Genomic DNA, 25,038 nt, shown 5'->3' with positions numbered 1-25,038 from the left:
GGTGTTGGCTGCAGCCATGAAATTCAAAGATACTTGCTCCTTGGAAGGAAAGCTATGACAAATGTAGACAGCGTATTAAAAAGCAGAGCCCTCACTTTGCCAACAAAGATTTGTAGAGTCAAAGCTATGGTTTTTCCAGTAGTCATGTATGGATGTGAGAGTTGGACCACAAGAAGGCTGAGTGCTGAAGAATTGATGCTTTTGAATTGTGGTGCTGGAGAAGACTTGAAAGTCCCTGGGACAGCAAGGAGATCAAACTAGTCAATCCTAAAGGAAATCAACCCTGAATATTCATTGGAAGGACTGATGCTGAAACTGAAGCTCCAATACTTTTGGCCACCTGATGCGAAGAGCTGACTCATTAGAAAAGATCCTCATGCTGGGAAAGTTTGAGGGCAAAAGGAGAAAGGAGAGGCAGAGGATGAGATGGTTAGATAATATCACCGACTCAATAGACTTGAGTTTGAGCAAATTCCGGGAGATGGTGAAGGAGAGGGAAGCTTGGTGTACTGCAGTGAATGGGGTCACAAATACTCAGACACAACTTAGCAACTAAACAACAACCATAATCACAGATGCAGAAACTACAACCTGGGAAGTGAAGCTACTTGGCTTTGACCAGCACAGTCAGTGGAGCAGCCAGGCTTGGATCCAGCTTGTCTGGTTGGCACCATTACTTGCATATGCAGATGTGTGCTTTGCTTTGCTTCCTGCAGAGGATGTCTCTGCCAAGTTCCTGTCTCAAGGCTGCCCCTGTTAAGTTTGGAGACCACAAGAGTATAGAAGAAGGGAGGGACCTGTTTTTCTCACTTCTGTTTCTGTGCCTGATACCTGCTTCCCTGTTCCTGGGCTGCACACTGGGGTGTTCAATTAGTGCTTTGGCCTTGCTGACCAACACTCACCAGGGATACCTTCTTCATCACTCCTCTTCTTTCATTTGGGAAAATGAAGCAATTCAGGGTTTTACCACATGTTATAAAATGAAACCCAACACATTTACATAATGTTTTAGGGTAATCTATTATACTACAGTGCGTTTCTCTAAAATCCACAATTACTGCAATATGAAATGTGTAGCTTGTTTTGAAATAGAGTAGGTGAGCCATAATTATTAGTTTTTCTCAATATAACAAACCTGAAAATAATTAAGATCTTAACATTTCCCCTGATCATTATGATGCTGCTTTGGATATTTCCAGCCTTAGATGTTTATTTTACATTAAAGATAATATTTGTTATCAAGTACAGCTCTGGGATTCTCCCCCTCAAAATCCTCATGGGGTACTTGACTCGTATTGAGAATTAAATAAGAAGTACAATTCTTAGATTTATGACTCCTTGAAGACCATGGATTTCCAAAGAAGAATGGTAGAGATGCTGTCTAGAAAAAAAATATTCACTTGATTCCTGTAGTATTGAGTATAGATTGAATGAAACCTTTTTCTCTTCATTCTAGAAGTATTTACCATTTTCATAGTTTAAATAAATAAAATTTATTATAAAAATTTACAAAAGACAGAAGCACACAAGGGGGAAAATAAAGATATCCCCTTAACCGCACCTTGTAGTCACACTGCTGTTAACATTTTTAGTGTATGCTCTTCCTGTCAGAGAGATAGACAATAGACACTAATACATAGATTGCCATGAGGGAGAAGATGTGGCTACACATATAGAGTTTTCTTTCCAAAAAATGGAATCATCCAATAAGTTTGCAACTAGATTTTCATGTGTTTTCTCTTGCCTACATGTAGTGAGAACATTTTTCCACATTTACCACCCAGTGAAGTAAATCTCTCTTGTTCCGACAGGACAGTGATATTGAAGCTCTGGCCCAGTGTTTGGAGCATGCGCTGGGCTGCACCACTCCAGGTGAGTAAGTCTCTTCAGATTCCAAAATATACCGATACCTACTGAATCTACTGGAATATCCACCAAGGAGAAAGCTTAGTATTTTAGTCTAACCTCCTCATTTGACAGATGAGGAGACAGGCCAACAGAGGTTGAATGTCTGGCCCACGGGCCAGGAAATGCAAAGAAGAATTGTTTATCCTTGTTGTTCAGTGACCTTGGGTGTCCAAGGATGAAATCGTTAAATTCAGTGGTTCACTGTGATCCAGTGGTGGTCTGGGAGGATGCAATAATAGATTTTACAGGTTTTTCTGGGAGAGGAATCTTTCTACCTTACCAGTCCTGTAGAAACACTACATTCATTCAAGCTGAAAGTATCATCATTCTGAAGGTCAGTCAGTTACTGGAAGAGATTTGGTCTGAAAAACAGAGCTAAAATTTCTTTAGCATTGTTGGTCTTGATGAATGGGATTGCTGTGCTTCAAAGATAAGACCCTATTTCTTATTTTCTTCCTTTTTTCACCCAACAAACCCAACCGGGATCACTTCCAGCACTGATGATAAATTGTCACCTGACAGAAATAGAATATCAGAAGATACAGTCTGTCATCTGCAGGTTTCACTTCCCCAGATGGAACCTGCCCTGGATGGAAGCGCCTTCAGCCCTGAGGGCCACCTGCACTCACTGTACCAGGCCTTTGTGTGCAGGGGCTTGAGGGGCCCCAGGTTTTGTTATTCACAAGGGCTTAGTCCCTCAGGGATGCCAAGGGATAACTCTATTTTTACAGGTCCTGGGTGAAAAGGGGTGAGATCTTTTTTCTTTGAAATTTGATGGTGAATATTAATTTTAAATGTTTTAATTGTGTGACCAAAAGCAGTCCCTTCAAAGGGAATCACAGCAATAAAGATGAAGTTTTCATGTGTGCCAGCATTCACCAATATTTTGTTAGGAGTGTATGCACAATTTATAGCCTTTTTCTAGCTTCTTCCACATCTGTACGTGAGAAGCCTCACTCATAACACAGCTCCCTGATTTTTCTCCTGGTCATCATCCTGTGACCTGTTTAATTGTCCATCAGTAACACTATGAGGTGCATTTATCCCAAGTTTCAAATTAGCAGACCGGGAAGGCTGTCCTTTGGCGAAGCACTCTCCCTCTCTCTGGACCTCAGTTAGACTAGCTCAGTAATTTTCAAATTGGATTCCTTGGGGATCTGCAGAAGCTAGCAAGGGGGGAGGGGGACCCTGAGAAGCACAGGGATAGAAGCCCTGTCTAACATAGAGCTTGGTGTAGAAGAGGCCCTTAACAAATATTTTTAAATATTTAAGAGAAATTAGATGCAGACTCTGCTCCTTTCCCAGCTTCAACCAAAATAGTTTCACTCTTATCTGCTTTATAAATTAGATTTCAACATAAGATTGTGTCTTAAAAGAGATTCCACTGCAAAAAATAAAAATGCTGGATTGGATAGATGATATCTAAATTCCCTTCAAGACTGTATGATTTTATAAGTGAGCATGAGAACTTGGAATAAAAATACACATTCATCTCTGCCAGGAGTGCCACTGAAGTGACAGCAATGGAATAAAGCTGATATAAACCTTCAGAAACAAAGGGAACCAGAGAAGAGGTGGGAGCAGGTGAGGGCGGTTAGTGACTTTGAGAAGACAGAAAGCAGATGGGTGAGTGGTGAGTGATTTAGGAACAGAGAAAGGTGAAAGCTAAACTCCTAAGTGTGTGTGGGAAGGCAGACAGGGAGGAATGGGCCTGCCAGACACAGACATGAGGAGCAGCAAGCCTCAGGAACACCTGTCTGGGGAGGTACTCATTGCAGACGAGAATATGATGACTTTCTGGATTCCAGGAGCTTCTTTGCCATTACACAGGAGCCATGAAGACATCCCCTGATGTGGTCTCATTGGGCATGAGATTGCTCAGGTAGACAGTAGTTGCTTTGCTCTAACTGCACTTTGGGAGATTTGTCAACTACAGTCACAGTTAGAGCTTATTAACGGTCATGGTTTTTGATATATGTCTGAATGTTAACAGGATCCAAGGGGCAATAGAAACTTTGGTATGTCAGAGTATAAGCCCTGTCACTTAGACAGGAACCCTCCATGACTGACACTGAATGTAATTGTGCGGTAGTTCGTTCTATAGTTTTCAAACTACTCCACAGTTGTACTCATCTCACACACTAGCAAAGTAGTGCTCAAAGTTCTCCAAGCCAGGCTTCAACAGTACATCAACTAAGAACTTCCAGACGTTCAAGCTGGATTTAGAAAAGGCAGAGGAACCAGAGATTAAGTTGCCAACATCCGCTGGATCATAGAGAGAGCAAGAGAGTTCCAGAAAAACATCTACTTATGCTTTATTGACTATGCCAAAGTCTTTGACTGTGTGGATCACAGCAAACTGTGGAAAATTCTTCAAGAAATGGGAATACCAGACCACCTGACCTGTCTCTTGAGTAATCTGTATGCAGGTCAAGAAACAATGGTTAGAACCAGACTTGGAACAATGGACTGGTTCCAAATCGGGAAAGGAGTATGTCAAGGCTGTATATTGTCACCCTGCTTATTTAACTTATATGCAGAGTACATCATGCGAAATGCCAGACTGGATGAAGCACAAGTTGGAATCAAGACTTATGGGAGAACTATCAATAACCTCAGATATGCAGATGACACCACCCTTTATGTCAGAAAGTGAAGAGAAACTGAAGAGCCTCTCGATTAAAGTGAAAGAGGAGAGTGAAAAAGCTGGCTTAAAACTCAACATTCAAAAAATGAAGATCATGGCATCTGGTCCCATCACTTCATTGCAAATAGATGGGAAAACAATGGAAACAGTGAGAGACTTTTTCTTGGGCTCCAAAATCACTGCAGATGGTGACTGCAGCCAAAAGATGCTTGCTCCTTGGAAGAAAAGTTATAACCAACCTAGACAGCATATTTGAAAGCAGAGACATTACTTTGCCAACAAAGGTCCATCTAGTCAAAGCTATGGTTTTTCCAGTAGTCATGTATGGATGTGAGAGTAGGACCATAAAGAAAGCTGAGTACCAAAGAATGGATGCTTTTGAACTGTAGTGTTGGAGAAGACTCTTGAGAGTCCCTTGTACTGTAAGGAGATCAAACCAGTCCATCCTAAAGGAAATCAGTCCTGAATATTCATTGGAAGGACTGATGCTGAAGCTGAAACTCCAATACTTTGGCCACCTGATGTGAAGAACTGACTCATTGGAAAATACCTTGATGCTGGGAAAGATTGAAGGCTGGAGGAGAAGGGGACGACAAAGGACGAGATGGTTGGATGGCATCCCTGACTCGATGGACATCAGTTTGAGCAAGCTCCGGGAGTTGGTGATGGACAGGGAGGCCTGGCGTGCTGCAGTCCATGCAGTCACAAAGAGTCAGACACGACTGAGCAACTAAACTGAACTGATGATTAACACACTTCACTCACAGGCAGCATCAGCCTATGCAATGGCAATATCCAGTTGCCCATTGAGCATGCCAGGTCTTAATTATCTTCCAGAAACATTTTCAACAGCTTCTACCAACCAACCCTGGACAAGAGAGGAGGAACAACAGAAGCAAATATCCTTCCGGTTCTTTGGACCAAGTATGTTGTAACTGTTGCCCTGAAGATGCTGCTGGCAGCGGTTTACCCCAGACTGTTTGATTTCCATGTGAAACAGGGGCAGGGATGCCTCCCCTTCCTGTGTCACTGGAGAGTGGAGAGGGTGGATGAGAAAACATTTGTGGAGCTTCAAGGGATCCCCAATTAGAAGGTGGCTTTTTGAATTCCAGGTTCAGTATCTGAGTCTCTTGAATATATCAAGGTCAGTTTACAGCCCTTAGACCGGTAGTTCTCACACTTGAACAGGCATCCGAATCACTTAAAGGCCTTGAGAAGATGCAGGTGCACTGTGTGCCTTAGAATTTGTTTCTAAGAAGGTCCCAGGTGAGGCTGATATTCTGGATCCAGACCATACTTTGAGAGCCATGGATTTAATACCCTTAAGCCCTGAGATTCTTATCCTGCCTATCCACCCTAATTTATAATTCAAACAAAATGCTACTAAAACTAAAAATATATATGTATTTCTTAAAATTACAGAGAACTTGATTATAAGCCAAAATGAAAATAGCTTCTTCTAGGAATTTTCTTCTTTTTATAGTGATGTCAGTGTCTGCTGGGCTATCTGGCACTGTATACAAGAGTTACTGAGCTTTGTTGGAACCAATATTGTATTTTTTCATCATCCTCGGCATCTTTGTCAGACATTTAGGTGGGTTTGAGGCACTTATGAAGATTCAGATGTTGAAACCTATTTGCAACATGGTCCCAGCCACCAAGTGTGGTCCTGGATAGACCAGCACAAATCTTTGTAGCGGTGTCACCCACTAGGTACTTCTTTTATGCATGGAGGACATACCCTCCCGAATGGAGGCACCTCATTTCTGAAGCCCTAAATTTGCCTCATATTTCCCCATGGAATACAAGAAGGCAAGGCCAGTCATAAACAGAATGCTGAGGGATCCTAGGTAGTATTATGTGAGGAAAGGAGAACAGAACACTTTTTAAGGGAATAGGAAAGGCCAGAAATGCCTGGGGTGTCTGGAGACAGCCAGAGATGCAGGCAACAGACATTTCACTGAGAGCAGATGCTTCAAAACATGAAACTTCGATGGTTGAAATGTGCAACCTATCTCCCCACCCCTCCTTTCTCCCCTATTATGTTTATAACACACATATAATAAGCCAGGTATCACAGAGTAATGGAGAAAACAAGATCCCTCCCTTGAAGAGCTCCCAGTCTAGTCAAGGAGCAGGTAATTACAGGACATTGTGAGGAGGACAACACATACTGGGAACAAGGCAGGTGGATAGGAGGGGTCCACTCTGGATATGCAGCTGGAGCAAAGCTCTACAGAGGAGGAGAAGGCTTATGAGTGCCCGGGTCCATGAGGACAGGACAAGATCTTATTCACACCAGTGTTTTCAGAGTCTGGCACATAGCCTGGCACACAGTAATTTTCAATAGTCATTAGATGAATGAATGGAAAGGTAAGTAGAGTGGCCAAGTGGTCAGAAAGAGGAAGTGTTCCCTAGAAAGGATCAAGCAGTAGAGGGCTCAGAAATATGAAACAACTGGGTGTATCCATAGAACTGACAAGAAGGCTGGTGCTGCTTCAGGGTAAGGTGTGAAGGAGGGATCAGCAAATCTGGATGCACAGGACCAAGCCCATGGTGAACCTTGGTGCCAGGTTAAGGATCTTGAACTTTATCGTGTGGACTAGGGTACCACTGGTTCTTAAGCATGGTCAGAAAAAAATCAGCTTTAACAAACAATAAGGAGGATGTTTTGAAAGAAGTGACTTGAGATGGGGGACTGATTATGGGCTCTCATTCCACAGACAACACATGGTGTTGCTATAGTAACTGTTCAGGCCCATCACTAGCCAGTAAAGGCCAAAGATGACCTCTGTTTTCCTTTAAAAAGGAAAATTCTGTCTCTGTGTTTCTTAGTAACCAGATTAGGAACCAAGGCAACAAATGAAGTTTAGCCCTTTTAACGACTGGGAAATTAGCTGTACTTCTATAGAGAAGTCATCAGCAGAACGATACAAGTCGAGTGAACTATTTATAAAAAGGCTTGTTTTATACCTCCAAGCAGGATGTTGTCTCAGAAGTCATTAGAACACAAGAGATGCTTCCAAACCTCTCTGCCCTTTATGATTTCTTTAGTGTGTTAACATGTCTAATCAATTTGGCTTTTTGAAATTTGTTACCCTTCAGTTCTTCCATTGAACATTGGTAATTACTGTTTAATCTCCACTAAACAATATGACTGATAGAGACCAGAGAAGACATCAGGGCTTTGGAATCCCTTCAAAACTTCCTTTGCTTAAGCTCTTCAAACTCTAAGCTGTTAAATGTAGGGATGACTGACAGCCATTTAACCTTGCACTATTGTGCTTTTCACCTTGACAGAAAAGAATTTAATGTAATAATTAGAGTGATTTCAACATAGTGTCTTATCTTTGGTTACTGACACTTTGAAACCACTACATTTGGAGGAGAGGAGGGATATTTTGGATTAAAAACCATTTGGATCATTTTGATGTGCATGTGCAAAACTTGCCACTATACCTTCTGTCTTTATAGATTTAAATCTGATAAAAATTTAATAGTTTCTAGAAGTTCTTTGAAACTTGAAAGATTAAAATAGATTTAGAGTTAGTGGCGATTTACAGAGAACCAGCTATATGTCTGCTACCATGCCAGGCACATTCATTTGGCAGGTGTGTGGTGATGGGAAGGAGGTAGAGAAAGGCTTAGTAATTTAAATAAATTCCTAAAACAGTATTATTAATCACTCTTAGTAGCATCTTCTTAGCAAAGAACTTTCTGTATTTTCCTATTATCTAGAAAAAAAGTTCCAGGAATCAAGTTTACCTAGCTAAGGAAGAAACTCAGCAGTCAGCTGTTCCTTTATGACTTGCACATTAGGATTTCATCAAAGTTTATATACTTTGTAGAGAAATGGTAGTAGATGGCAATGATGTGTTAGGCCTGGATCCTGCCATTAAAGGCTTAAGATTTCAGAGAAGAACCAAGACAAGGGCCTAAATAACTATGTCACAAGAGAATAAGGATTCAGAAAGTAGGGGGATGGCTTTTAGTTGGGGGATGGAGCCACCAAGGATGTTTCAAGGAGAAGGCAGCATCTGAGATTGTTCATGATATGAGGACAGATATGGCCATGAAAAGATGGAGAGGAAGGCCCTGCAAGTGGAAAGGATAAGATAGGGAAAAACAGAGACAGGAACAGGTAGAAGGAACAGGCTGACTGAGAATGGTGAGCAATTCAAATCATCACACTGGTGTATACGGCATGAACTGTCTTGGTAGCTAATTTTTATTATTTTTCCTAAACAAAGTCTTTTCTTTGTAAAAGGTATTTATTAGGATCTTTAATATCCCATGCTGTTTTGTGTGGAAATAGTCAGTGCCATTGCACTTGACTTAGTGTTCAATGTATTAAGCTGAATTATTATAAAAATATTAATACCCCCTTTTCTGTCATATGTGTGGCAAAATTTCCCTAGTCTGTTTTATGTCTATTCTGTTTATTGTCTCTTTTGGATTTTTGGTGGGGGAATTTTTTATTTTTTAAGTAGGCAAAGGTGACTTGATTTTTATATATTTCAGCTTTTCTGTTTTTTTTTTTAAGTTTTTCAGCTTAATTTTTTCAAATATTGTTGGTGTACAATTGACCAAAACAATGTAAGTATAATCTAAAAGTTTTTCAGGCATACAACATAGCAGTTCAGTATTTTTATTTATTCCCTTCTTTTTTTATAGAAGTATAGTTGATTTACAATGTTATGTTAATTTCAAGTACACAGCACAGTGATTTAGATTTCAAATTCTTTTCTTGTAGGCTATATTGAGTATAGTTCTCTGTGCTATTCAGTAGGGCCTTGTTGGTTATCTATTTTATATATAGTAATGTGTATGCATTAATCTCAAATTTCTAATTCATTCCTCCTCCACTGTTTTTTAAGAGTGTTTTCTATATAGCCTCCTAAATTTCATTCTAGAATTGCTATTGTTTTATTTTACACACTTGAGGTTTTTTACACCAATAAAATCTATTTTTTCCATTTAAATTATTTTTTGAATTCCAACTCCTGGATATTATTTATTTCTGCCTCTGTTTTTGGCCTGCTGATCTAGCTTCTTAATCCCCTATCAATACCAAAGTGTTCTCATTACACTGCTTTTATGGAATGTTTTAATGTCTGATAAGACATTCATCTTCTAATTTTCATATTTTTTCAAATATTCCTATCCTCTGACATGTGTTTTCTCACATGAATTTTAAGATTTTTTATCTATCTCCAAAGGACATCTACAAAATGTAGATGTCTATTAAGGTGTTTCCAAAAACTTAGCAACACAGTTCTCCAGCAAACATGAAACGGAAAAATTCTTCATATATTAGTTTCTTATCCTGACCCTCTGTAAAAACTTGGTGCTTAAACTGTGGCTGCATTAACAACTACTCAGAAACACACTGGCAGAAAACAGCAATAGTCCTCTGTACCTCTTGTGGTATCTGTGGGTCATGAATCCAGGGGCCGCTTGGCTATGGAGTGCTGGTTCAGGTTCTTCCTCAAGGTTATAGTCAGATGTCCTTAGGGCACTGATCCTGGGAAGACTTGACTGGAGCTGGAGGACACCTCTTGGCAACTCATTCACTCACTCACACTTGCAAGTTGCCTGGGGCCTCAGCTCCTCTCCACATGTGGCCCCTGAGGGCAGCTTGAGCATCCTCAAGGCTACAAATGATGGTCGTCAGGCGTGGCTGCCAGGCTGCCTCTGGCTGGGGCCCCACCCCTGCTTGGATGCACTCCTCAAGCTCCACTGCCTCCTCCGTGCAACTTCTGATAGTAAGTCTGGGGAGCACCTCAGAGGCTGGCCGTGTGCCTGCTCCCTGATGGCGCAAAGGCTGGGAAGTGACCTTCTGGCATCTATAGCTGCTTTTGTGGGTGCTGGACTCTGTCTCATGAAGAAGAGGATTCTCCTACACAGGAAAGGAGAATGTGAAGTCTAGAATAATAATGCCTGGTACTGCAGTAATGATAAGGATAGGCCTTAAAAGTGCCTAGATATGTGGAGGAGAGATGGCCTGGGCAGTGTCCTGGGGATACAGCCCCTCTTTTGTCTTTCACAGGAGTAGGTGATCAGCAGCGGGGGGAGGCGGGGTATTCTTCCATTCTTTTCTGTGCTGCTGACTGCAGAGGAAGCTGTTTGCTTCGGCAGCAGTTGTCAGGATTGATGCTGTATGGAAAGGTAAGAAGCTATCCAGTGTGCTCTCCTGAATAGATGCCAACAGCAGTGCCAGCTGGCAATAGACTCCATGGAATGCCTACCTGCAGAAGCGGAAAACCTGGTCCTGAATCTGCTCAGCTGAGTCTCCAGCTGAGACTTGAATTCCACACCATCACCTTAGAAGGGGTGAAAGGGACATGGTCTCTTGTCATCCATCTTGGCCCCAGAAGAGGCTCAGTGATGCTCCTGGCTATGTGTGCATGTGGCACAGATGGCCATCGAAGTGCCTTCCAGAGAGAGGTGGGTGTTAGAGGCCCAGCAAATGACAAGTCATCCTGGCCATTTGAACTTTAGACACAGCTCATTCTCGAAGGGGAAGTGTCAAGCTATTCTATCAGCAGTGATTATGCACCAGACCAGATACTTTCTGAGGCCACTCTGGTTGGGTCAGTAAAGCTGTGTCACTGACAGAAGACTGTCCACCCATTTTTCAGGATAGAGGATTTCTTATCCAGTTCATTTAAAAGTTCTATTAGTTTATTTATGTGAAAAGTTGGAAATGTAAGCCTGCATTACAAATGATGACACATCTATCAAGTATTTTCTGACATAAACCATCATAGGGATCACAGAGCAATGTCAGACACACTTCATGTTTTCGGGGAACTTCTGGGTTTATCATTATCTCTAGACCAAATGACTAGAACTCCAGGCAGGAAGTGGTGAACTCCGCATGAGAACTTGATTGCTGGGTACCACCCCTAGAGATTCTGATTCAATAGGTTTGTGTGGGCCCCAGAAATCTGCATCTCTAACGTTTTCCCACATGATACTGATGGTGCTGGTTCAGAGACTCTGAAAACCACTGGGCTCTCACTTCCAGCTAAGGCTTTATAAAGAAAATGCTTATATTTGATTTTTGATTTTCATGAATTAAATCAAGTTTTTACTAAAGATGCCTCGCGTTGCATCTTTGATATATTTGTGACCCCCTTGACCCCCAGTGTTAATTACAACCTAGAATATGTTTGGCTTTCAACATCTAGGTTAAACTAACCTGAAAGATTAAAATATTTTTTGACCCAGCAAGTCTTGTCTAGGAATTTATCTTAAAGGAATAATCAGAGTTGTGTGTAAAGAGAAATATGCAAAGATTCTCAAGGCAGTATGGTTTACAATAGTAAAAATTGAGAATCAAAATAAATACCTAGCAGTAAGGGCTAATATGTCTTCTAGAATAAAGAAGTTCTTCTCAGTTTATTAAAAATGATGCTGTAGTTACATATTCATTGGCATGAGAGGTGTTATTAAGAAATAAACTATAGTTGATACACACACATGAACACACCAGAAATACCACAGTGATACTAATGGTTCTCTGAGGGACTTTCCCCTTCCATGTTTTCTAATTTATCCACAATGACCATGGATGACCTCTGTGATTCTTTTCTGCTGAAAGAAGAGGGGAGTGCTGATATACTTACCTTAAACATTTGAGTCAGTTTGGAAGCCAGCCCAATCTTCTGTTACAGAAAAACAGATTTTGTTTCTAAAGCTGATTCTCCATGTAAGCACCCCAGAATAATGAAAATCCCAAACGCTGCCTACTGTCTCCTCAAGGTAAGCACAGCTGAAAAAGTTAAGGTCTGGCCTCCACAAACCTCTTACCCTGATGGCACATTTAATTGCTCTGCCTCAATCCTAAAATAGACACTCTCTTTTTTTTTATATATAAGTTGAAAGGTACTATTCTTAGAGGCCTCTTCTGATGTATTCAAAAGAAAATGACCATTTGCAAACCCCTGAACTCCTGCTGTTTTTAATCTTCCATGGAATTCTTTTGAATATTTGTTGTGTGAAATAACTATGTAATAAAAATAGAAAGTTTATTTCTTATCTTCTGGTATTTATCATTTCCCCTGTGAGTAGCAGGTTTCCTCTCCAAGCTGACCCACTTTTTTTCAACTAATTAATTTTGGTAGAGGCAGTGGGGTGCTATTTATTTATTGACAAGCTGCCCTGTGCAAAGCAGTGGGGTGAGGACCCTGGGGGCCAGGGAGGCAGCATACATGTACTGACAGCAACATACTTTTATATAGATCATTGCATTTAGGCTTTGCTAAAGCCCTAAAATGCAGATTTTTTTTTTTTGTACAGGTGAGGAAACTGAGTCACAGAAGTTTTATAACTGATCAAACATCACTGTCGGGACCCAGATCGCAGTTCCCTAAGGCAGCTCACGTACTCGTCCTTATGTGCCCCGGCTCCCTTCTACTGAAAACATCTGGAGGTGGTTCTCTCCTGGGCCATCTTCTTCCCTTCCGCCTGTCTGCTTTCTTCTCCAGCCTCCTCCTGGGGTTTGGCTGGGACTCAGCTGCTGCTGCAGGGTTGGCAACAACTTCCTTAGCTGCTGACTTCTGCCCTGTTCCTATAGAAACAGTTCTCCGAGAGAGCTGGGGATGGTGGTGGGGTTGGGGGAGGTTACATTGTCATTTTTTATTATCACTCATCAAATACTCACCATGTTGAGGGCTTCAAGACAACCACCTGCATGCCCCCTGTCCACCAGCCCCCATCCCCACATGTCATGGGTTCTTTGGGAAGAAGCCTCTGACATGGAGCTGGGTGGGAGGACATTATTCAGGATGGGCCTCTGTGGACAGGAAGGAAGGGAAGCAGGATGAGGTGGAGAAGAAGCTGTAGTGATGCAGGTCTGACAAGCCTTATTTGAACCCTTTCAGGGGTCAGAACTCAGGGTTGTCTGTGCAAGACAAAATGATCGGCTTTCTCCCTCAACCGTGATGAGTTGTTTCATGACAGGGGCACATGGGAAGGGCATAACTTTGGGCAATGCAGCTCTGCCACTGAGGCCGCTTCTGCAGGGACCCGGCTGTGTCCCCCACTCCCGCCAGCTGGGTAACACGTCTTTCCTTGAAACAAAATTTGGGCGCACAACTCCACCTCTGCCTGTTGGGATAACATGGTGAAGGCAGAGACCAACGTGCTTCAAAGATTCTTAGCCTGTTGTATCGACACCCTGAGGTCCAGTATCATCATGGGAGATACTCAAAGAAAGGTGTCCACAAAGATGTGGGTCAGCTAAGCTCAGTAAGTGGAACTGCTCTCACAGTGTCCTGGAGGAGAAAGAAATTGTGGGCCATGAAGCTGTACCTTTGCAATAATCTGGGCAGAGAGGGGTGTCTGTCAAGGACACCCTGAGTATTCTGTGGGCAACTGAGAGAAAGAGAGGGGTTGAAGGAGATGAGGTGAGAAGCATTCTAAACATGCTGAGCATCAAGGACAGCGTCTGTGAGGATTCCTGACTAAGCAGTGTCCCGGGAACTTAAGGGAGAGCTCGTTTGCCAAAATATCCAGCCCTGCGGCGCCTGCATCAGCTCATCACCCATGTGGTAGGGTGTTCTGCAGAAAGTGCAAATGTAGGTTTTTGTTTTATAATCAAGGTCATTCATCCAGCAACTGGAATGAATAAAGGGAAACTTTGGAAGAAATGAGAGAAGAATCTCTGCTGATGAAATGTCAGGATCATCAAGCTGTCACTTCTGCAGGGAAAATAGCTTTGCTATTTAAGAGAGACCATAGGAATAGGAGGGATCCTGACAATATTACTATCATGAGCGGCACTTTGCATTCTTAAGAAACACAGCTTCTAGTTGGTTGATGTCTATTCAGATCATTTTGTTTTCATCTCATTGTCAAAACACTCCCATTGGGTGGTATCAAGCCTCAACAGCCGACATTTCCCAGGTGGGGAGTGACTCTGGAATGATGGTCCCTGATGTTCAGTAATGCCTGTAACTTTCATTGTTGGTCCCAGCCATCTGTCTTTTCACATTTGGTCCCTTTGATTGCTCTTCATCTTTACCTTCCCAAGTAAAGTCTATAACCCTGGAGATCTGGGGATATGTCTTACAGATCATAGAATGTTTGAATTGAAAGAAGGCCCTTAGTCTAATGAAACACTTAAATATACAGTGAGGAAACTGAAGCCCAAGGAGATGACTGGAGGACCATGCTGCTTGTGATGTTAGAAACAGAATGATGACTGTGGTCCCAAAACCTAAAGGCTGGTGCTTTGATTTTAATTCCTACCTATTGAACCTCTAAAATAAATGCTTTACCTTATGGAACTTAAAAACTTGAGCAAATGAAACCCAAAGCAAGCAGAAGGGAGGAAATAGTAAAGGCTGCAGTGGAAATAAATGAAATAAAGAAGAGAAAAAAAATATAAGACATTAATGAGACCAAAAATTGTTTCTTTGAAAAGGTTTAAAACATTGATCAATCTTTAAGAAAGACAGTTAAGAAATGAGGAATGAAAAAGGAGACATTGCTATCAACTTTAAAGAAATTACAAGGATAAATTACAAAGGGCTAAAAGTTAGATAAATGAGATGAAAGAACAAATTTCTAGAAAGATGCAAATTACTGAAACTGACTCAAGAGAAGAAAAAAATCTGAATAGGCCTATAACAAGTAAGTCAAATTAGTCATTTTAAAACTTCCAACAAAGAAAACACCAGGCCCACACTGCTTCACTGGTGAATTCCACTAAACATTCAAAGAGGAATTAATACCAGTTTCACAAATTCGTCTAAAAAACAGAATACAATAGAACATTGCCCAACTCATTCTGTGAGGCTGTTGTTTGATACTAAAACCAAAGACATCACAAGAAAAAATAACAAACTGGACCAGTATTCATTATGGCTACATATGCAAAAATCATCAACAAAATACTAGCAAGCCAAACACAGCAATTAAAAAAAAAAAGGATTATAAGGATTATATAGAATGACCAAGTGAGATTTATCTCAGGACTGCAAGGATAGTTCTACATCAGAAAATCAATTAGTGTAATTGATTAAGTGTAATTGACTAAGTTCACAGACTAAAGGACAAAAACTATATGACCATCTCAGTAGATGCAAAAAAGCATTTGACAAAATCTAACACCCTTTCTTGATAAAAACAGTCACCAAACTAGGAATACAAATGAATTTCCTAAACCTGACAAAGGACCTCTGTAAAACTACCTACAGCAGCATTAGTCATAACACTCATTTGTTTGTTCATTTATCTTTTGTTGTGGAAACAACCCAACTGTCCAACGGTTAAATGAATAAGCAAAAGTGATAGATATATACAATGAAATATTATTCACCTATAAAAAGGAGGTCCTGACAGAGGCTACAATGTGGATGAACTTGAAAACATGATGCTCAGTGAAATAAGCCAGGCACAAGAGGACACATATTGTGTGCCACTTATATGAGTTATTTAGAACAGTAAAATTCACAGGCACAGAAAATACTTTAGATATCACCAGGAGATTGGGGAGGGAAGAATAGTGAGTTATTGTTTAATGGTTACAGAGTTTCTGTTTGGAGTGATGAAAAAGTTTTGGAGATAGTATTAATGGTTGCACATCATGAATGTACTAATGCCATTGAGTTGTACACTTAGAATAAGAAGTTCAAAAAAAGATGAACAGGAGGTAATCTCTGTGTTCAAGGAGTTAGTAACTAGTTGAAAAGGGTAGGGGAGTGGAGAAGGAGTGAAGAGTATTGGAAAGTAAAACATGGCAAGGAGCACCTTGACTGAGTCCCAGCACGGTGGTCACCATGAAGTGGGTATTCCCTCTGGGACATTTAAATATGGGTGACTAGAATCTAGGCCTGGTGTCAAGCTCCAGCTGCATAGGGTATTCATTGTGTGAACTGAATATCTTAAACCTTGATTTCCTCATTGAAAAATGTACCTACTTCTTGCGAACCTCCCATGAGATGATGCCCAGGGCACGGCACTTATTCACCAAAAAAAGTTTAGTCATTATTGTTGGTGCTATTGTTGTCCATGATGAATTGGAATGAATTTGCATAGAATTATTTGAGTTTTCTGTTTTGAGAAGAGCAGACTGAACTCAGGACAGCAAACAAGGCATTCTGGTTTACCTAGGACAGCCAGAAAATGCTTCTTTCTGTAAAAAGCCCCAAAGGAATAATTGCACATTTGGCTCTTTGTCCTACTGAATGAAGGGCTTCCCAGGTGGCCCAGTGGTAAAGAATCTGCCTGCAATGTAGGAGACGCAGCGATCCCCATGTCGGGAAGATCCCCTGGAGGAGGAATGGAAACCGACCCCAGTATTCTTGCCTAGGAAATCCCACGGACAAAGGAGCCTGGCAGGCTACAGTCCATGGGATCACATAGAGTCGGACACGACTGAATGACTAACACTTTCACTTTCTTCAGTCCCTCCCCCAGAGCACACAGCCCAGGCAGGGAGTGGGTGGAAGAGGCAGGGCATGGATGCCAACTGATCTGCTGCTGCCCCCTGGCTGCAATCTCAAAGACCCCCTGGGTCTCAGCCATGTAGCACACCCCTTAGGACTTTTCTCAGAGGTACACGGGACCAAGCACCTTCAGAACTTCCCACAGGAAGGATAGAGTGGTTGGAGTTTTCTCTAAAACCTACCCTCACTGTGCACATACCCTCTTTGAAAAATCACCATAGGTATAAGTTCTGTTTGGTGGACATTCATCAGTCTTAGAAACCCTGAAAGGAGAAGAGTGATGTCTAAGCCATGCTCCTTGTCAGGATCCACTGGTTTCAGAAAAAGCTGAAGATGAATCAAAGGGGAGGACCCATCAAAGGTGGATCAGAAAGGGACAGACTCAGTAGAGGCTGTGGCTCCCAGAGCCCTGGGAGAGGTGAGAGTACAGAGTTCCCAATTCGTGCCGCCGTCAGCGACTCCGACATGGTGTGGGCATCTCACGTACACGTGCTCTGTGTAAATGCATGCAAGTGCTGCTGGAATTAACAAAGAAGATTAATTTTAAAAATCAACCTAGAGATTCAGGATTCATTGTTTTTTTAGAAACATCAAGACAGCAGACCTTTGGAACCAGAACTTTATGGGCATACAACCAACACAGGGCTCCAGGCTCAGGAGGGCTTTTAATGAATTCCTAATAATCTTATTTTTGCATTTATGTTTTATGAATAAAGTCTGCTGAGACAGTGGGACATATGGCAGGGTCTTCAAGTCTCCTCTGGGGCCTCCTCCCTGGAGAGAGTCCTCTGAACACCACCTCCTCCTCCACACTGCCCTCCCCCACCTCTGCCAGCTCTGCTGGGGTGGGGGAAAGGGAGGCCAGACATGACTTCTGGAGGGCTGGAATCAGGGGGGCCCTTGGGTCTTTGTGAAGCTTTTCACTCTTCTTGAGAGTGGCTAGCCCAGTTCCCAGGGGAAGATGACATGAAATAAATATCCAGTAAAAAACACCAGGACAGGTCCCTAGGTAAATGCAGGAAAAGAAACCAGCTTTTCTCCTGCTTTTTAAACAAAGAGTCCTGCATTGTCAAGTAGCACTGGACCCCACGCATTAATAGCTAGCTTGCACATTTGCTACTCAAAATGTGGTCTCACGTCCAGCAGTACTGGTATCAACTGAGAGCATATTAGAAACGCAGAATCCCAGGCCCTACCCACACATACTAAGTCAGAATCTGCATTTTAACAGGATCCCTAGCTGATTGGAATCACACTTGAGTTTGAGAAGCAGTGGTCTAGAATGTACTCCAAGACTCAGTGACCACCTGTTAGAGGAAGCCTGTGACTTGGCCCAGCTGTTCTTTATTGTGGGTGCTGAACATGTTGTCCTTATCTTAGACGTAAAGCAACTGCTGTTCATGTTGGAAAATGGAAGGAGAAAGGCTGGTGAATAGGAAACATTGAGAAAAGAGTTGCTCTGAGCACCAAGCTTCGCCAAGACTGTTGCTTGAAATTCTCTTTGCCCCAACCTCTACCCTTGGGCTCAAGGCTTAGCATCTTTCCCCATGATGCTGAGGGTCTTATTGAAGGGAACAGTAACCAGATTAAAATAAGCTGCAGCTCTGGGGAAATTGCTCTGACCTTTCCTTGCATAAGCCCTAAGAATTGCCAGCTTGCTCCGGGTGAGACGGGAAACATAGCCTTCTTTCCACCTTGGCAGAACTGGGTTTTGAGCTTGCATGTTACTTGGCACGGTGTGCTTGCTGTTTTTGTAACTTCTTAGGTTCTAGAAAAGATGGTTATTAAAAGCAACCAACATGAATATGAAGTGAACCACTCTGCCTCCCCCATCACCCCCTCACAAGAGCCTTTTCTGGGAAGCAGCAGCCGCTGGGAGAGGATGCGGCTGTGAAGCCATCTCTGGTAACAGAGACTGAGACGGGTTTCTCTCGGAGTTGGAGGGTGTCCTCCTGAGTGAGAGCAAAGGGAGCCGTCAGGCCCTAGTATCTACCTATGAAATACCAGGCAGCACATGCAGTTTACTTAGCTAATTGTGCTGTGCCCTTTACAAAGTTCTCACCAGTGACTCTGCGTCTAGGGATGGAGCATGAGGAAAGACCAGAGATTCTGACAAAGTGAAGTAAGATTATATTCATCTTGACGGTGTCTGTGAAAACACAAAGTTCAAAGTGGGGCTGTGTGCCTCCAGAGGAGTATACAAAGGAGGCAGGTGTAAAAAGTAATAGTATTTTCATTTGGTCTTTTTAGTTTAAAAATATAGGGGAAAAGCTTTACTAATTTTACTCCCACAAATGGGAGTTGGCCCTCACTCCCTTGTTTGGTCCAAAAAGCAGACAGTCATGTGTGTTATGAGGGGAAAGCAGGAGTTTCACAGCATGGGTACCTGCTCTAACAAAGTCACTGCATGGATACAGTTCCTAAATGAATCTTAGGACTGAGAGTTTTCTCCTGATGGATGAGGCACCTTGCGGGGGCTCTGAGGGAAGAAGACACAGAGAGGACTCTGCCCCCCTCTCTCGGGCCACATGAAGATCTGACTTTTGATGACCCAGCCCCTCACTTAGGGGCAGCCTTAGCTTAATGGAAGCAATGTTGTTTCAGTGGGTGGAGTATTTCTTCCCATCAGTTCTCACCTGTTCTGTAAGAGCCTCTAAGGTATCTTGGTAAAAAAAAAACAAAAAAAAACTGTGGCTCTCAACAGATTTCCTAACTCTGCAGCTTTCATTAACAGCTTTTTACCTCCTGAACCCAACTTTGGCCTTCTGCTCCATCCTGCTGAAGTTCAAAGCTGCAGATTACTCCCTGGTCAGCATCTTACCTTCCACTGCAAAAAAGCTAATGCTCAGATGTGAGGTTAAGATAAAGGGAAAACTAAGCTTATTAGAAAAAATTCCTCAGTCATCAAAGCAAATTCCATAGCTACTGAAAGATAGTGGCCAAAGGCTATTGATGCATTTCCCCCTGTATAAAAAGGCCATCTTTAAAATAATGGTATTTGTTTAAATAATCCTTCCTGAAAGAGGCTTTGTCCCAGAATTCCTTGTACATATTAAAACTGTAAATAATCTTGCCATTTGGAATAAATTCTTTAATAGGCATGTCTTAATTGAATTTATCTCTAATTAATGTGGCATTACCTTGTGGCAGAGGTGAAATAGCTTGTTTTCTGATTGTCCTTGACTGTTGCCTTAAAGTTGCTGAAGTGCTGATGGAGTCAGTAAGGACTGTGCATTGATTTTCAGACACAAGGACTGTCACCAGCTCAGCTCCAGACACACCCTCAGAACCAACGATTTTCAACAGCACAATGGCCAGGACCAGGATGAAACACATGCGGGAGTAAGTAGCCAATGGTCTGACCCCTCAGAGACTGCAATCTGTGAGAACATGTCAGTCACGTGATGCTGTCCCATTTGGTCACCCCAGAAATCACAGCCATGCTTTTCTATTATAGAAGCAGCAGTGAGTGGAATGTACATAGCTCAGCTGAAGAGGCCTGAATCTGCATGGAAGGCACTAGGCTGTGGTCTGAACATGTTTCCCCCCAAACTCATATGTTGAAATCCTAAGCCCAAAAGGAGATGGTATTAGTAGGTGGGGGTTTTGGGAGGTACTTAAATCATGAGGGTGGGGCCCTCAGGTGTGGTATTAGTGACATACTATAAAAGAGGCTCCAGATTGATCCCTGCCCCTTCTGCCATGTGACGTGGCCCTAGCTGTGACCCAGAAGAGGGCCTCCACTAAAAGGGGGCCACATTGGCACCTTGTTCTAGGACTTCTCAGCCTCCAGAACTGTGAGGAAAAAAAGTCTGTTGTTTAGAAGCCATTGAGCATGTGCTACTTTGTTGTAGCAGACTAAACAAACTATGACAGCACCTGTTATAAACTTCTTGGTAGGGAAGGGACCCAGCCTCCTAATCTAACTTCTCTGCAACTCATATCTCCAGATCAAAGGTGGGAAACTCTCTTTGAAAAGGCTACATGGTGAATATTTTAGGTTTCATGGGCCAGTTATCTCTGTTACCATTACAGCTCTGTTCTTGTAGCACAAAAGCAGCTATGGACAATATGAATTAATGAGTATGGCTATACTTCAGCAAAATATTGTCTTCAAACTGCAGTCTGAATTTGATATAATTTTTAGGTGTCACAAGGTATTATTCTTCCTTTGATTTTTTTCAACCATTTTTAAATGTTCAAACAATTCTTAACTCACAAGATATACAGAAACAAACAGCAGGTTAGCTTTGGCCTGTGGGCTGTATGGTTTGTGTACCACTCCTATAGATGTTCCAACTCAGAAACTTCTCTCTAAAATCTACTTCCTATATGGGTGCTGGTTGAATAGTTAGGAAGTTTGATAAAAATTATTTTCAGTTGATTTGCATTTATGTTGTTCTTGCAGTATAACACATTATCCTCCAGGCTGATATATTTGGAAATAAAGGAGAAAAAAAGTACTGAAAATTGTTTCCAAACCTTGAGCTGATAATATATTTAGATGCCTGTTGTTTTCAAGTCTTCCCTATACCTCAGTGGTCATCTGGTAACACAGTTACCATGGCACCAAAGATTCCCAGGATCTGGAAGTGAGGGAGTTTGGATGAAACTTTCCCATCTGCCCTTCCTTCCACTCATTCTTTCTTGGAGAAGATTATGGAGAAGGCTTGCTAATCTCCCAGTCAATAATCTTCAAAGGCAAGAAAAGCAACTTACTTATTTCACCCTTAAAATTTAATAATGTGGTGTTGTCAGAGTTTTGATCTAAGACTTCATCACCTTTGCGGAGGACACAATATCTCATTCCCTAGCACATTATGAAATGCTTTAAATAATTAAAATAAAAGCAGTTTTGCCAAAAAAAGTAACCAAGCTGCATTCCAGTGATTTTATTCCTGGTGTGTTGTTCACTTCTTTATGCTTGATTGAATTTGACCAAGTGCTTCCTGGCTCAGCGATACAGTTTGAGCTACTCCCCCATAGATGGTACTGCTCCTCTGGCAGAATAATGTGTTATCCCCTTATATTCCACATCACAAAGCCCCACACCATTCCAGAAAAGGCCAAGAGGAAATTGAGGCTGCAGAGCTAAGGATCTTCTGAGGATGTTTGTTTCCACAGCCAGAAAAAAATGGGAATTGTGGGTTCTTTCCCGACGTGGTAATGTACTGGCTGCATCCCCAACATACGGACAGCAACTGTTGGAATGCAAAGAACAATAAATGACATTTGTCCCCAGGGAGATTATAATGTGGGGAAAGCACCAGACTTCAAACTGAAAAGCTAAATAACAGCACAGTGGTTATGTAATCAGAGGTGATGGTTAAGAAAACGCCCCAACTGAGACCATAGTCATATGCCAAACAGAGCAGATGGTGAGAGTGTCAAGATGAGAAAGGGAATTTGAGGATGTCTCTGGGGGAAGTAGGAACTTGGCCTCGGCCTTAACAGAGACATATGATTTGAAAGGTAAAGAGAAGGAGGGAGCTGGAGGCCAGCAGATTTGGAGTCTGAGTTTTAGTTTCACCAGTCGATGGCTTTCTGAGCTCAGGCAAGTGGTTTTTTTCCAAGGTTCAGTTTTCTCATCTGCAAAATGGTCATCATATTATTGCCATAGCTAATTCCCTGGTAAGTGGACTCAGGGATGGGGATTTCTGTGCAGGAGGTAAGTGTAGGGTGTCCTGGAGGCCAACACCTGTAGGAAGGAGGGCAAAGGAAGCAGACGGTCTCGGTGGAGATCTCTACTGCTTTGGCAGAGAGCTCTGAAGCTGGACCTGCCCTGCAGGGCTCCACTGGGTAGGGGTGAGAGGACTAGGCCCATAGAACCCAGGTTAACCAAGAACTGGATGTGGACCACCCTGGAAAGGGACTAAGACAAGGCTTTATTCAGCCAAGGAAATCCCAAGAAGGGCTGACAGCTACGGGAAGAACCTTAGGGACATCCCCAGCAGCTAGGGAGCGCATGCAGGGCCTGCTGTGATGAGTCTGTAACTTAATGCATGTAAAACTGATACATAAAAGAGGTTCTTAAAGAAAAATCAAGTATCTGGTACCAATCTCTAAAGGGTCAAAAAGATAGCTTTTTATTTTAAAGACTACAAGGAAAGGAACACAAAGAATGTATTATAGGGATACTAATTATATCAGGTGATTGTATTCTTTTATTTTTTTTTGAAAACTGTCAAGCCTAAGAAAATTTGTAAGAATAGCACAATAAATCCCTATATCTGCTTCATCTAGAGTCACCAATTATCATTTTGCCACAATTACATAATTTCTTTATATCTATCTATACTTGTGAAGTATTATTCTTATTATTACAGGGTAATTTGAGAATAAGTTTCATTCACCACGATTCTTCACTTTTAAATATTTAAAACTACAGCTCCTAAGAACAAGGACAGTCTTTTATATAATCACAGTAAATGGCTAAATTTAAGAAATTTCACATTGATATATGATCTGATACACCAATCCAGATCCAAATTTTACCAATTGCCCCAATAATGGCTTTTACAGCAGTTTTTTTTTTTTCTGATCCAGTATACAAACCAGGATCACAGATTGTTATGCCTTTTTGGTGTTATTTATTGTGGAGCAAATCTTCAGTTACTTGTCATCTTTCATGATACTGACATTTTTAAAGAGTACAGCCAGTTGTTGTGTAGACTGTCCCTCAGTTTGTATTTGTCTGATATTTCCTTACAGTTAGAGCCAAGTTTCTAATTTTTTTTATTATATCCTATGTAAGTGATTCTATGTCCTTCTGAATTTTTTAAAACTTAATTTTTGGAAGTTGTAGATGTACATAAAAGTCATCAGAGTAGTATAATTAATCCCAACAGACTCATCAACCAATTCAACAATCAATAGCTCAAGGCAAACCTTGCTTTGTCTCTACTACCATCTATTCTTCCGTGTTGCTTTTAAGAACATACCATCCAGGGCTTCCCTTGTGGCTCAGCTGGTAAAGAAGTACCATCCATCAGAGGCTTCCCAGGTGGCACAGTAGTGGTAAAGAACCTACCTGTCAATGCAGGAGACGTGAGAGATGTGGTTTGATCCTTTTGATCCCTGGGTCGGGAAGATCCCCTGGAGGAGGACATGGAAACCCATTTTAGTATTCTTGCCTGGAGAATCCCATGGACAGAGGAGCTTGGCGGGCTATAGTCCATAGCGTTGCAAAGAGTCGGACATGACTGAGGCAACTTAGCACGCATGCACGTACGCACTATTCATGATATTTTCATCTATTAATCTTTCAGTAACATGTGACTTCCAGTAACATCTGAACTGAACTGAACATGTGGCTTTTAACCTACTCCCTGACATCTTCCCTTGGAAGCATTTCAAACTCAGGATGTTCAAACTGAACCCCTGATTTCCTTAACCAAGTTTGCTTCCTCCACAGCTCTCCCCATCTTTGCGTAAGAAAGGTAGGACCTAGGTAAAAATGAACCTTTCTTTGTATGTGACTTCAGGTACCAGGCCTCCTCCTGTCCTACTGTGAGAGAGGGAAGCTCTGTAGGGATGTGGGGAGGAACAAGTGATGATTGTTCATAGCGCAGTGTTCCTTCAATTCCCCCAGCTGGGTCCCCCAGGGCTCAGTAAGCACTAAACATGCAGTGTCAGGCAAAGGGTAACCCTAGCATAGCAGTCAGGAGGGAGGGCCTGGGTCTGGGGACAGCAACTGCTGGAATTTATGTCCCTGTTTCTCATTACTAGCTTGTGTCCTTGGACAAGTTACCCAACCTCCTTGTGCCTGAGAAGTCTCATCTGTAAAATGTGATGGTTCCCACCTTGTGGGGTTGCTCTGAGGGATAGTTGGGGTTACCTATATATGAAATGCACTTAGGGTACTTTATGGCACAGAGTAAGTGCTCAGTGAAAGTTAATGACTTAAAATAGACTCTGGATATACGTGTGGTTGCTTCCTTCTGAAAATCCCTAAGCAAATATCTGAAGGTGTTGTCATGTGTTAGCCTGCTATGTGATGTTTTATACCTGTGGGCATCTGTGGGC

General features: G+C 42.0%; 1 protein-coding gene across 16 annotated transcripts in view; it reads left to right on the top strand.

The window, feature by feature from the left end:
- Positions 1-25,038, top strand: part of NEK11 (NIMA related kinase 11) — a 278,952-nt gene that overhangs the window by 209,052 nt on the left and 44,862 nt on the right. For 7 of the 16 annotated variants that reach the window (XM_081569880.1, XM_081569871.1, XM_081569867.1 and 4 more), the window contains 2 exons: positions 1,812-1,872; positions 20,259-20,355. In XM_081569880.1, coding sequence (XP_081426006.1) covers positions 1,812-1,872; positions 20,259-20,355 — 158 coding nt within the window. Of the gene's footprint in view, positions 1-1,811; positions 1,873-2,403; positions 2,775-10,756; positions 12,599-20,258; positions 20,356-20,470; positions 21,881-25,038 lie in introns of those variants that run through there. The other 9 variants (XM_081569876.1, XM_081569874.1, XM_081569878.1 and 6 more) reach the window with 3 other exon arrangements.

The sequence above is a fragment of the Giraffa tippelskirchi genome, chromosome 2, assembly GCF_054371585.1.
Source record: "Giraffa tippelskirchi isolate mGirTip1 chromosome 2, T2T-mGirTip1v1.2.pri, whole genome shotgun sequence".
Classification (NCBI taxonomy): Eukaryota; Metazoa; Chordata; class Mammalia; order Artiodactyla; family Giraffidae; genus Giraffa; species Giraffa tippelskirchi.
Note: the sequence above shows the minus strand (reverse complement) of the source record. Positions and strands in the feature narration are given on the sequence as shown.